The 14,458-nt window shown below is 37.7% G+C and overlaps 1 protein-coding gene across 2 annotated transcripts; it reads right to left on the bottom strand.

The window, feature by feature from the left end:
* Window positions 1-302: 302 nt before the first annotated feature.
* On the bottom strand, window positions 303-13,562 carry LOC114158028 (serine-rich adhesin for platelets-like). 2 transcript variants are annotated; one of them, XM_028039335.1, is made up of 4 exons: window positions 13,359-13,562; window positions 8,756-8,821; window positions 1,249-7,692; window positions 303-1,143 (listed from the first exon to the last, which is right to left on the bottom strand). In XM_028039335.1, the coding sequence occupies exons 2-4, from the start codon at window positions 8,787-8,789 to the stop codon at window positions 668-670; spliced, it is 6,954 nt and encodes a 2,317-aa protein (XP_027895136.1). In that variant the 5' UTR covers window positions 8,790-8,821; window positions 13,359-13,562; the 3' UTR covers window positions 303-667. The 2 variants fall into 2 exon arrangements, with proteins under 2 accessions (XP_027895136.1, XP_027895135.1); XM_028039334.1 differs by having other exon boundaries at window positions 303-1,146; window positions 13,359-13,561.
* Window positions 13,563-14,458: the final 896 nt, after the last annotated feature.

Here is a 14,458-nt window from a genome sequence, read left to right on the forward strand (position 1 = left end):
CTGCAGTGTCAGAAACCAAACTTTTATACAGTATTAGGTATATTAGGTACATTGGATTGTGATGTCTTTTCCCTGTGTCACATTTATTTCAGGCTGAATGTCATATGCAGTGTGCGCATTCGTGACAATTGAAATATTATTAGTATTAACACTCATGTTGTGATGATGGTATGTGTGCAGTAATTACATAGAAGAAACTTTACATTTGGTAGCAAAATGAACATTGGCACATACCGGACGCTGTTGTAGCAGACAGAGACAAAAGTGAAATAAGGATTGGATTCTCCAAATAATACACATAGTTGGACTTCAGTACAAAATAAACGTTATTTATTTTATTTATTGCATTTTTGCAGATCTATTAACCACTGCAGGCCAGTCTTGAACAACTAAAGAGCTGGATGTGGCCTACATGTTGTAAAATGCCCACATCAAGTTTTATTTCGAGTGTACCTATTGGCTCTCCAGATTTAGGTTGCTCTTTTGAACTAATTTTAAAATCCCGAACAGTCGCAACATCTCAACAGAACAAAAGAGATTGTAAGAAACCGCCCCAGTAAAATTTTATCCCAAAAATTATTTTACATCAACATGTGACAAATGTTTTAACAAGTAATTTGCCATGTTGTTTTCATCATCTTGTACTATTGGCAAACCTTGTTACTATTTAGTTTGTCATTCCATCAATTTTGTCTGTATCATTTGATAAAAACGTGATGCGCTCCACAACTGGATAATCAAAGACTAAAGGCTTCACAATAACAACCCTAGGACTGTATTTGAAAAACACAGTCCTGTTTCGAGAAACAGGCAAAGGGCTTGCATCGTATTCCAGTTGTGTTGTGTTTGCATGCCTGATGTTAGCTGATGATGTGTATAAATTGGAGTCTGTTGTATCTGCGCTTCCATACTCAACTGGTGTGGATTTTACTGTAGCCTTCTCCATATTTGCAGTCCCGTTAACCTGAGGGGAAGTACTTGAATGAGCTTCTTCCGTTGTGGAATGGGATGAACTCTGCGCTGGGACTGAAGCTGAAGTGCTTCTTGATGTGCTAACTGGGACCAATGAGACACTTTGAGGTTGTTGCGAACTGGAAGATTCTAAACTTTGCAGTGTGGATGAGTACTGATCCGCTGTCCATGCTGCTGCAGAAGCACAAGAAAGAAAGACATTAGTTTGATTTGGATCTGTTGGTATGACTGTGGTAGTAATTTGGTCATCGGTGGAAATGTTTGCGACCAACATACCTGATGCAGTCTCTGGTTCCTCCTCAGGGGTAATTGTGTGTGCAGCTGTTTGTGTCGTTTCTTGAGGAGATGTAACTAAAGATGCTGTGGTGTGTGGTGTGGTGTTCACTGTAGTTCCCATATGTCCCGTTGTTCGTCCTGCCTCTTGTTTCCCTGTAGTCTTCTCTATAACTTGTGTTGGTGACTGGTTTGATAATCCAATGCTTTGTGTTGAAGCTGTGGGTGATACCTGTCCGGTTGTTAATGAGGTGTCATAATTTGTGTTTGTCACTGCATGTGCTGTGATTGTCGAAGTCCTCGACGAAGCTGTTGTTGCTGAACTCATGGTTTGTTTTGTAGTTGTGGGTTGTTTTCCTGTAATTGCTGCTGTCGTTGTAGTCTGTGATTTGGTGGTTGCGGATGATGTTGCTTTATCCTGAGTGTTTGATTTAGTTGTTGCAGGTGTTATGCTTGATTTTTTAGCTGGCATATAGATTGACCCAGAGTTTACGCTTCCTTGAGTTGTTGTAGATCCAACAGGTTGCTTTGCAGTTGCGATAGACATTTGATTGATGGTCGTTGGTGGAGTATAATTTGTTTGTGTGCCATTGGGCTCTGTTTGTCTCCTGTCAAATGTGGACAGGGATATTGCTTTACTTTTTGTGTTTTCTTGAACTGTTATTGATCCAATAATTGGAGGTTCTTGTGTTTTTGGAATCTCTGATTTGTTCGTTGCAGGTGATGCATCTTTAGTCTGATCCTCTGATTCATTTGTTTCACCTGTCTTTTGAGATGATGTTTGCAATGAAGTTGATTTATTTCTGTTATGATCAGACACTGATTCACTGTATGTTGATGACACAGTCTGTTTGAAAGCAGTTGATGATCCTGTTTCTGCAGCTGCAGTCTGTGTTTCAGTTGTTACATGTAAAGGGTTTAGCACTGAGGTGCTTTGTGTTGATGATATTTTGTCTGATTTCTTTGATGTTGGTATTTCAGCTTCTGTTCCTGTTGTGGATCTTGTTGTAAGGGGTGGAGGTGAAGATGTTAACTGTACAGTTCCTTCTGTTTTAGATGTAACAGATGTAGACGATGTTGTCATCAATCCTGTTGCCTTTACATTCACCATTGAAGTAGATGTCTGATTTGTAATAGATGCTTGATTTGCAGTTGTTGACGGATTTGATTCTGTTATTGTCACAATTCTCCGTGTGGTCACAGTTTGTCTTGTTGATGCAGTCAGTGAACCTCTGTCTTTGTTTGCTTCAGTCATTGTTGATCCCACAGTTTGTTTTGCAGTTGAGGGTTGTGTTGTTGATGCTTCTGATGTTGATGATTTTCTTGTTGTAAACAATGACATTTTCTGCTGATTTTCTGATCTAGTTGTTGAGGATGCTTCTGTTGTTTCTTCTGCTAAGGTTTTTGTTTCATCCTGAGTGTCAGCTTTAGTTGTTTCAGGTGTTATGCTTGTTTCTTTTTCTGGTGTTTGAATTTTGGTTGTTACATTTTGTGTACTTTGTCTTGAAAATGTTGGCAATTTTGTATTTTCTGTCTCTTCTTGGGTATTTGCTACCACAGAGCTGGTTAGTCTTCTTGATACAGATAGAGTTGATACTGTAGACTTTCCATTTGCACCAGTTGTAGAAGTTGCAGACGAAGCTGAAGTCGTTATTGAATTTGAGTTAGTATGTTTATCAGACTCTGCTGTTTGGGTTGTGGGTCTGGATGACACAGAGTCCAATCTGCTGTCTGTGTTTCCGTTAGTTGTTGTAGTTCCAGCAGTTTGTTGTGTTGTCAGTGGCGCTGATGTTGTTGGCTTCTCTGACTTGGTCACTGCAGATGATGATGTTTCCTGTGAATCCACTGATGGAGTTCTCAAGGTTGAAATTTGTGTTGATATTTCTTGCTGTCCATAAACAGTGTTTATTGTTTGTGTTTGTGTAACCACTAATCCACCCTTAGTTGACCCCTTCGTTTCTTTTGACGTAGTGAATGATTCAATTTTTGCTGGTGTTTTGGTCATTTGCTCATCTGTGGTCTGTGCCTCTCCTTTTACATTTAAAGTAATTTTTTCTGAGGTGTTTTGTAACTGTGCCTTTTCTACTGTATTTGTTGTAGGTTTTATTGTCATAGATGGAGTTAAAGATGTTGCTTTTACAGATGTTCTTGCAGTCGAAGTTAGAGAGGTTGGAGATATTGTTGAGGATCCTGTTGCCATGGACTCCATGGATTCACCTCCATACTGACCAGACACTAATCCACCATGTGTCAACATGGATTCCATTACATTTGTAGTCTCATGATCTGTGGTAGACTTTGGAGTTGCATTTGTAGATGGACTAGATAGTGTTTGTGTTGCAGCATGCAGTGCTGTCCCAGACCCTACAGTTTGCTTTGTTGACATAGGCACTGATCCACCATATGTTGTTACTTGACCTGTTGCTGATCCAGTGGCATGCTTTGTAGCTGTTGGCTGGTGTGTTGTTGAGGCTATTGATGTTGACTCCATTTCATGTAGAGTCTCAAATTCTGTTGTTTTGGTTACTTCTGCAGCTCTAGTTTGAGATGTTGGTGTCAAATTTAATGTAATTGGCTCTGGAGTTTTTAATGACATTCCTTTGTCTGTTTTAGTTGTTGTTTGAGTAGCATTTGATAATTTGGTGAATTGTCTTGTAACAGATGTAGAGGATATTACTGACAGTGAAGTGGTTCCTGTTTCAGGTGACATAGACACCAGTCCACTGACATCTTTTCCTCGAATTGTTGTTGTTGTTGTTGTTGTTATTTGTTTGGCGGTTGTAGCCTTTGACATCACCATTTGTGTAGATGTATCTGTATTTGTGATGGATGCTTGAGTTTCATTTTTAGATACACTAGATGTTTCAGTTTGAACATCTGCTGCCATTTGTGTGTTAAGTCTTGTTGACATGAGAATTGATTCACTTTTTGCGTTTGTTTGAACTGTTGTTGATCCAAGTGCTTTGTATTGTTCTGTTGGAAAAGCTGCTGATGTTGTCGATGAACCTGAATTGTCTGCTGCAGACGGTGAAGGTCTATCCTGAGTTTTTGATTTCAGTGTTGAACTTTGCAGAGATTCATTTACAGTTTGACTCCTTTCATTTTGATCAGCCATTGTTTGTTTTGCAACAGTGAGCGTTTCAGTTATGTATGACAAGTCTATTGTTGCAGATATGTTGAGTATTTTTGATGCTGCAGGTTGTGTGCTGTGTGTTGAGAGTCTTGCTGACACAGGGATTGATCCAGATTCTGTGCTTGTTTGAGTTACAGATCCAGCAGGTTGCTTTGCAGTTGTGGTCGATATTTTCTTGATGATTGTCGGTGATCTAGAATCTGTTTGTGTTGCAATGGGCACCGTTTCCACAGTCTTTGTAGTTTGTTTTCTGTCGATTGTGGAGAAAGAATCTGATCCACTGTTTGTGTTTTCTTGAATTCTTGTTGATCCAGTAATTAGAGGTTGTGGTGTTGTTGTGGGCTCATTCTGTGATTGTGTTGTTTTATCTGTGTTTTGAGTTAATGTTTGCAATAACTCTGATACACTTCTGTTGTGATCAGACACTGATTCACTGTATGTTGATGACACAGTCTGTTTGAAAGCAGTTGATGATCCTGTTTCTGCAGCTGCAGTCTGTGTCTCAGTTGTTACATGTAAAGGGTTTAGCGCTGAGGTGCTTTGTGTTGATGATATTTTGTCTGATTTCTTTGATGTTGGTATTTCAGCTTCTGTTCCTGTTGTGGATCTTGTTGTAAGGGGTGGAGGTGAAGATGTTAACTGTACAGTTCCTTCTGTTTTAGATGTAACAGATGTAGACGATGTTGTCATCAATCCTGTTGCCTTTACATTCACCATTGAAGTAGATGTCTGATTTGTAATAGATGCTTGATTTGCAGTTGTTGACGGATTTGATTCTGTTATTGTCACAATTCCCCGTGTGGTCACAGTTTGTCTTGTTGATGCAGTCAGTGAACCTCTGTCTTTGTTTGCTTCAGTCATTGTTGATCCCACAGTTTGTTTTGCATTTGAGGGTTGTGTTGTTGATGCTTCTGATGTTGATGATTTTCTTGTTGTAAACAATGACATTTTCTGTTGATTTTCTGATCTAGTTGTTGAGGATGTTTCTGTTGTTTCTTCTGTTAAGATTTTTGTTGTTGCTACATTTGATATACTTTGTAATTTTGATGTTTCTTCATCCTGTTTGGTAGTTGTTAATGAAACAGTGCTTACTGTTGATCTTGTTACATGTGGAGTGGATTGTGTTGACTGAACGGGTTTGTTCATTGTGGAAGTTAAAGATGGAGGTGATGTTTGGGTGGAGGCTGTTGACATGGACTCCACCATCTGCATAGATATTTTACTGACTGTCGCCATTGGACTAGATTGTGTTTGTTTTGTAGTTGGATTAATTTCCACAGATTGAGCAGTTTGTGTACTCAGCCTTGTTGATGCAAAGACTGATTTATTGTCAGTTGTTCTGCTATTTGTTGTTGATGGATTAGTCTGCATGGTAGTTGTGGGTTGTTGTGTTGTAAATGATCCTTGTGGAGTCACACTTGGAGGTGAAATCAAGCTTATTGTGAACTTCATAGACAGTGTAGATGTGTTATCTTTGGTGGATGTCTGAGTTCTTGCCGCCATAGATTTTGTTTGCCCTGTAGATCCAACAGTTTCCAGAGGCCCTGCGGTTTGGGTTGTGAGTCTGGTTGACACAGACGCCGATTCACGGTCTGTTTTTCCTTGAATTGTTACGGATCCAATGGTTTGTTTTGCAGTTGTGGGTTGTGTCGAAAATTTTGTTGATGCTGTTGTATTTTCTTGTTTTGTTGTTGTCGATGTTGCAGTTTTATTCTGACTCTCTGGTTGTATTGCTTCAGTCAAAGTTTGTGTTGCATTTAGCGGTGATGAAGAAAGCAAATCAGTTCCTGAAACAGTTGATATTTTTGTTGTTGATGATGCTTTAGTATTATTTGCAGCTGGTGTTTGTGTGGTTACATCTGAAGTATTCTGTTCTGAGGTGTTTTTTAATTTTGTTGTTTCATTGCCTTGCTTGTTTGTTGTTGGTTCTACAATATCTGTTGTGGATGGTGTTGTAATAGATTGAGGTAAAGATAATCCTTTTACAGATGTTTCTTTTGTAGAAATTACAGAAGGAGGTGATATTGTACTGAATGATGTTGTGGACTTTGCTATCAGTGTAGATGTATAATCCATGATAGAGGCTGCAGTTTGTTTTGAAGTTTTGGGAAGTTGTGTTGTTAGTGATTCAGAGGTTGTTGAAGTCTCCAAACCTTGGGCAGCTGTTTCACTTGCTTCTGCAACTGCAGTTTGTGTTTCAGTGGTTACATTTACAGTAATTTGTTCTGACGTGTTTTGAAAATGTGTTGTGAAAGATCTTACATTATTCTTCATTGATGTTTGTAATTCACTGCGTGTTGCTCGTGTTACAGGTGGATGGGAAGATGTTGACTTTCTGGTTGTTCCTGTTGCAGAAGTTTCTAATAAGGGCGGCAAAGGTGTTGTCATGTCCTCCATAATTTGTGTCTGTGTATAATGCGCAGTAGATGTTTCAGTTTTTAGTGCACGTAAAGTAGCTGGTTCTGTAGACTCCATTTGCGTCTCCGTTGTAGACATATCTGGTTTTGTGGTTCCTGCAGAGCCTTGTGTTGAGGCTGAGTCAGTCTTTAAAGAATCAGTGCTTTGATTCTGACTTGGTTCAGAATCAAGTCTGTTGATTGAAGTTGGTTCTGTTGTGCCTGGAACTACAGTGAAGCTTGTTGGAGCTTTATAGTCAGTCATTGGGCTTGCCTCAGATGATGTTTTTTGCCCTGATTGTGTATTTCGTGTCACCACTGTGTTTATTGTTGTTAAAAGTGTAGTGCTCTTTGTCGCATCAGATTCTTTTCTGTCTGTGTGTGACTGGGTAGACATTTTGGTTGGTTTCATGTTGGTTTGTATGTTTCCAGGCATGTCTGTTAAAGTAGTTAAAAGCTCGTTTATCTGTGATTCCAAGAATCCTTGTGTGGGCGTCCTTACTGACGTCTCACTTTGTGCTAATGGTGAAGAAATGCCGGTGGGTATGTTGCCACCTTTGATGCCTGAAGTCTGCAGAGCATTCGATGGCGTCGTACCAGAGATGTTTTCAGTCTCAGCTGGTGCGGGAGTCTGACGTGAAAATGATGAGTTCCCCTCAGAAAATGTAGAGGCTGGTTGGCTTGTTTCTGAATCAGATGACTGAGTGGTTTTGCAACATTCTTGGGCATTTGTCTTGGGTGTAGAAAGCATGATGCTTTCTCCATCTGAAGCGTTGTTAGTGATGATTTTCCCTGATGACACTGTTGTTTTTCCAACATAAAATTGTGTTGTGTTTCCGATAGTGCTGTTTGTTGGTGTACTAATATTTAATTGTGTAGGTTCGGTTTGTAGACTCACTCTGTGAGTTATGCAGATAGCTGTGCAAGATGGAAAGAATATATATGAGAGTAGTCAGGTAAGATAAACATTTATCTAAATATTAACTATTATTTTAAGCAATATGAGGCTGATATGTGAAAGATGGGACAAAGCTCTGTTTTTGTGTGTATGCAAAAGTCTGTGATGAAAAAGAAAACACATGATATGAGTAATATTACATTTCATTCTTACAGAATAAAGTAAAAGTTCATAGCTAGACATACAATGACACCAAATCTTGTATAATTAATGTCTGATGATGTTTGTTGTCTGCTTTTCCATCACACATATCCAATATCCCTGGCTACTGAAAGTTATATCTTAGAGAAATTTAAAAACAAAACAAAACAAAAAAAACATCTTCTTTCTCTTGATGGTCAACTGTTTTACAGATTTTTATCTACCGTAATAGCTCTTTGGGAATCACCTTGTTGGTGTTAAGCAACTGTCTCTTTGGCCAACTGTCTCACAACAGCAGCTGGCAGCTGGTGAAAATGCATCTATAATTCATATTTGAAATTGGATCTAGACTAAGTTCTCTTTCAAAGCACTCCTCAGTCAGACTTCAGGAGGCTTTTTATTCCTGAATTAGCCTGGTAAAAATCAAACCCTCATCCTTCGTCTGGGCTCTTGGATATTGAGAAACAATTAATTCCTGGAGGCACGGACAAGTTTTAAACTAGTCCGTCATGCTTGTGATGTGATAGTTTGACACTATGAAGTCAATGGGAGAAAGCCCAGCGAAATTGTAATTGAGCGGAGTTACACAGGAAGAGAATGGCCAGGCTATTCCTGAATGGTCCATCAGCCATATTCAGATGTCAAACAAACTACAAAAAAACATCTTCTCAAAAGGCAAACTTTGAATGACCTTCAGAAAACCTGCAGAATGGTAACGAAGAATAATTTAAAAGATAACTACAAGTGTCGGGCTACTTTAAAACCAGGGGCATCCGGTTCTTGACGAGCCGGATTTTATTTATCTTTTGCTCTAATCAGTTTTCCAAATCTTTGGTGTAGTATCTAAACCTGTGCCAACGGTTAACGCACTAGATTACTCACCTGCCAACAAGTTCACAAGGAATCCACCATTCATGGTGGCAGCTGATGGTTATCTTTTCTTTTTGTCTGCAAATGACAGAGGAATAAATTCAAATGTTTTTTCCATGACAGACAAACGCTCCCTACTCTAAAACGTCTTGCGTACTTACTTTACACTCCTCTTGTCTGGTTTGTGACAAAGAAAATTCAATGGCATTTTTAAGTGATTTGTCACTCCAAGCCTGTCACATGCTTTTTAAAAAGTCTATCCGATCTTATATTTAATTTTGTCACATATTACCTAAATTCTTTCATTTTGGTTTTTCGTTTCACTTTGAGAATCTAAGCATCTCTGGGCCAAAAGTTATCCAGTAGTTTTTAATGATCACAGCGTCCAATGTGTCTGTGAGCTTACCAAGCAATTTAAATCTTGGTCAGTATGAGCAATAACCAAAACTAAATCTCGCATCTTACTGGCAACAGTGCTTTAAGGAAGTCAGTATTTACTGTTGAACTAAAGTTTACCAGTACCGTTGTAGACAGTAGGTCCTAATAATTAAAGGAACTAAATTATTGTTTCTGAATACAATGGTTGTTAAACTTTAACAACAGCCAGACATAATTATATAATTACAGAACACTGTCTGTTCTGTGGAACAATGATTGCTGCTTTTTGTTTAAAGTATTGTGTGGAATGGTGCCTGCTGGTGTTGGAATTGCTTCTGAAGGGTTTGGCTCTATTGTAATTGTGACGTTCATGGCGGAAACTTTCACAGGTTATGTTGGGTGAAGCCAACTGTAATTAAAGTTATAATCCACTGATTCAACTTGCACACTTGAAGAGTCAACAGTTTTCAAAAAGGATTACCGACTTATTGTCTGCACCTGCCTTCTCTATTCAAACATACAAACAAAATGTAGAGGTCAAATTTAGAGTCACCGATGTTATTAGAGTGTAGGAGGGAACCAGAGTCCCCGTCTAAAAAAAAAAAAAAAAACAAACAATGAGCACCAGAAGAATATACTGTAAGGCCGTACAGCCAAATGGTACAAATGGTATGCTATTTGTAATAGCTTAGCAGTCACATGTTTCTCTCGTTTGTTTTCTTAAGAACTTCCTTGAGCAAACCTTACTGTTCTGGGATTTTGGTAGTATTATGTTCATAGCTCATTTATTTCCTTCATTGTTATACAATGACATATTCAAAACATGCAGCATTTTTCTTCCTGTTCTACATTTCAAAGTTCCTCATTCTGGTATCACAAATAGCAAAGGTGTATTATAGTTTATTAGATCAAGTATTAATCAGAGTGAAACTCGTTTTTCCTAAGCAAATATCAATGAAGAAAAGTTTTGAATTGCAGATTCTTTAGCGTTGATCACTTTTGACGACATTGAATAGGTACAAATTCTAAAGCAGATTTGAGAAAGAGGAGGTGTGTACATTTTGTTACCTGCCACAGCAATTCATTTTGCAAATCAGTGTATGTGTTATTATTTCTAAGAAAGTTCGCATTCTTTATCTTAACCTTGTGTGTTATAAATAAACACAAGTGTGACACCAAAACAAGCTGCAATCTTGCCAAAGGCTCTCAAAGCCAGAAGTAAAGCTCATAATTATAAGGTAGAAAATCTTTCACCTTCATCTGATTAGGAGTTCCAGAAGTTTTATTTATAGAACAATTAAACTTATAGGGCTGTTAAACTCTCATTAATCAATGACACAGCAATCCTTCCAACTTCCTTTCTTGTCGTGTTTTAAGGAGTTTTAGCTTGTGGAGCTGCATGGGGGGAAGAGTCAGAGTCAGGCTCTTGTTCCCTTCACCTCTGTCTCAATCCACCTGTCTTCACTGTCTATAGTGATTGTCCTCAAAACAAAATGTTTCATTTTCTCATAAAGTTTAAACGAACCACTCAGTCCTGGATTGACAATCTGGGTGTAGATGCTGTTTTCTCTCACAGCATGTAGGTCTGAATGTTTCTTTTTCTGGTGAACTATGTATCCAACATCAGTAACCTTGATTTAAGGTGTCTCATCATTTGACTGGATTAGTCTCTGTCTAAAACTGAATCCTGTTTTGCTCCTCAGTCCTCATTCTCAATGCTCAACAAAACTTTTTTTAGGACGAGCCAAACCAGTTGTTTCTGTGTAGTAGCAAGAGGCCTCGGGCTTCTACACCTCAAAAACCGATATTCTTCAGATGCATGCTTGAAAATTAACGACAAGAAGACGTGTCTGCAAATCACTCACAAATGTAAGCATTGTCTCAGTCGCTATATTTTAAAGTGACATGATGTGTAAGTGCTTTGATTACGTTCAGTGTCAATTTAGCTACCGGAGAGTTCCTCTGTCGAACATGTGTACTTTCACAAGAATAGAATCATGGAAAGTACTGGAATTTTTCTGCTGAAAAATAAAAGTAGCTTATCTTTTGAAATGTTGTACTTGCTGTCAGGGTAATAATGACTGGATTACATAGATTACAGAGAAGTCTGCACTTTCAGAAAAACGACGTAGGCAATTCCATATTTCTAGACATAAAGATGGGTACAAACTATTGAGACATTGCTTAGATGTGCATTTTCTTTTATCTAGAATATGCTTAAATATGTGAAACTTAGAATCGTCTGTTTCTTCACCCTGTACATAAACTCAGCTGACTCTCATATCCTGGATGACTGAAGATTTACACTAAAGTGCCTGAACAAATATTGTAAGGCCTAGGAAATTTTAACCGTGCATGTTAAACTGCAGCTCAAATTTGTCAAAATGTAATCCTATAGCCCAAGTTGTGTGCAATATACCCTTTGATGAGATGGCATCCTAAAATGTGGTGGAACAGTGAAAGGTGAGATGTCTTCATAAAACTGTATTAATGTCTAAATGTGGTTAAAAAATCAAAGACGAAAATACATGCTAGTAGTCTGGATGTCTTTATTTAAAAATGTTTACTATTCCGTAAGTGTTGCTGAAATGTAATAGGTGAAAAGACTTCTGATATCAACATATGGTTCAAAAGTGAAAAATTAAAAGAATAAAAGATCTATTTATGTCTAAATGTGTTCGTGCTTTTATTGGCTATAAGTAGAAAATCATCATAAAAACTTAAATGTGTAATTAATCTATAGATCTATTAATCTAATCTATTAATCTATAGAATGTGTTTCATTTTCATATATATTCATATACATATGAATATATATATATGAATTTCATATATGTACAGCAAGTGTTTTACACTTGCTGTACATATATTTACATATTGTTGGAGATTTTTTGGTATTATCATTTTATTTTCTTACTCTAGTTCACATTAAGTCTATAGATCTTTGTGATTTTCTGTTTAAAGTGTTCTCTTCTTTAAATGACCTGGAGGTCACTACTGTCTGTTCAACTTTACGAGAAATAGATAACACTGAGTTTCTCAGACTTTAAACCCTTTTGCAAGAACACCTCCTAATTTAGTAACCACCTGTGAGCAGTCGTATTTTGTTTTCTTGACAGTATTGACCGAGATTTGAACCGGGCTCAGACCTTTGATCAGATATCAAATCTGGACCTGGGTTGTTAGATGTTTGGGTTAGAAGCTTTACGACCTCTGTTGTTTTTCCTGACTGCCCCCTTGCCTGTCCTTATTTGACAATAAAAACAGGAGCCGTTGTAAGGGCAGCCCAGAATGCTCTGTGGATTCTTCGGAGGAAGAGTTCTCAGAGCCTTCCCTTTTGCAAAAGCTCCACGTTAAAATTCATATACGTTGTCTGTGGTTCTTTCTTTTATTTAGGTTCGAAAGGAAAATACCTATCACATATACATACTGTATCTGCATTTTTTGAATTTTTGCAAGGACTGCTCTAAGCTGCTTTTTATATTAACAGCATGTTATATTTTATTTTTATTTTTATTTTGTCTACAATTGCTACTAGTGGTGGTTGTTGTGTATCTTGTCTCTATGCTGCTGTAACTGCGAAATAATTTCCCTGCTGGGATGAATAAAGTTATTCTATTCTATTCATTTGGTAAATTGAGTTATTCAACTCACAGTCAAAATGGCAATGAACTTCCAGCGACTGTAATAGTTTTCAACATCCTCCTGTTGCTTTTCTAAATGGAAGAACGAGCCACTGGAATGTGAGATCATGAAGTTGAGAGGAACTTTGGCTGTGCCGTTGAATGTGGAGGTCACAGTGGGATGTTTAACAGGTTTGGTGATCTGAGAACTCCCTCACACTTAAAGACACTTTTTTTTTTAGAAAGGCTTAAGAAAAGTACAAGTTGTTCATAGCAAGCTCTGCTTGAGCAATCAACAGGAAACAAATCGCAGCACCAGCAGCCTTCAATGGTAACTGCTAGAAATTTCTACAAAATGTTAGTCTTCATCTTTTTTTTCCCTCTTCTCCAACCATGTCCACCTACATACAATGTTTTTATATTTTGTTCTCTCCTGCAGGATTGATGAAGCCATCGCATATAAGCTTCTGAATAATAATTTCCTGCAAGTTTCAACACGTACAAATTTCAGAGCAGGCTCAATCTGACAGACAAGAAAATCGAGAAGTGAGTTGCGCAAACCCAAAGTTTATCATGAGGCTTGAAATGTATAAATTACACAAGGTTAGACTCACCTTTTTATCAGTCTGATACAATATCTTGACAAAATCTCCAGTTCACTGATAAGTTTCAACAAAACTAAAAACACAACAACAACGGAGTTAAGTTCATTTTCCGGAAATCTGTTCTTCCTGCCTTAACAGCTCCAGCGGCTGCGACTCACTGCATACTGTCACATATGTAAATTGAAAAACTTTGACCGTTGTATGTAACAGCAGATTTACATACAGAGAAAACTTGTTTCATGCTCTCACATTAAGCGCTGGATTTTAAAATTTATTTGAAAAAGAGAAATGGAACCTGCCAAAAGAGCTGACAATGTTGAGAACTGGTTTGTCACTTTGCTGCCAAAAAAAAAAAAACTATACCAAGCCTTAAAGAGTATGTATTTTTATGCCTCAAAGGGTGGTGAAGAATTTAAAATATTCTATAAAATAATAAATATCCTATGCTGTCTCTGTGGGAATCTAAGTCACTTCTAGGATCTTTTTTGCTAATTGAAAATTATCTGATTTTGAACAGCTTTTAAATGTACTTAAATCTAACAGCAAGTGCACAAAACACAGCACAGAAAAGTTTGTCCAAAAAAACATCTGTGCATATCTCACAAATCGTTACAAATACAAAACATGAAATTGGGTTTACTTTCTATTCACTATATTTGTCTCTACTGGCTAATGATGGTACTGGTTGTAGCACTTACCCAGTAATCTCTGCCACTATAGAACATGTCTTTCTCTGCCTCCCTAAATCTCTGGTTTCAAAATTTTAATGATGTTGATATTGTGACAAGTTTGTTAAATGATTCTATGTTTAGCCAATCAATGTCTGAAATGAAAAGCCATCTCCAGCAATTTCCTCACACCACTGATTTGTGCTGAAACTTTAATCCAGCATTATTCTTCATGTCAAGAAATCCCGAACACTAATCATGCTATCAGTGTGAGAGTTTTTGCAATTAGTCATCTGTAAGATTATTTTCTATTTCCTGGAACCTTGTTTAGATGTTACTGTCAGATAAGTAATAGAGCAACAACATATTTCCTGTTCATCCACAATCCACACTGTACTTGCTAGTTATTGTGCACGGTAACCATGAGAACACACAGCACAA

The sequence above is a fragment of the Xiphophorus couchianus genome, chromosome 14 (genome assembly GCF_001444195.1).
Source record: "Xiphophorus couchianus chromosome 14, X_couchianus-1.0, whole genome shotgun sequence".
NCBI lineage: Eukaryota > Metazoa > Chordata > Actinopteri > Cyprinodontiformes > Poeciliidae > Xiphophorus > Xiphophorus couchianus.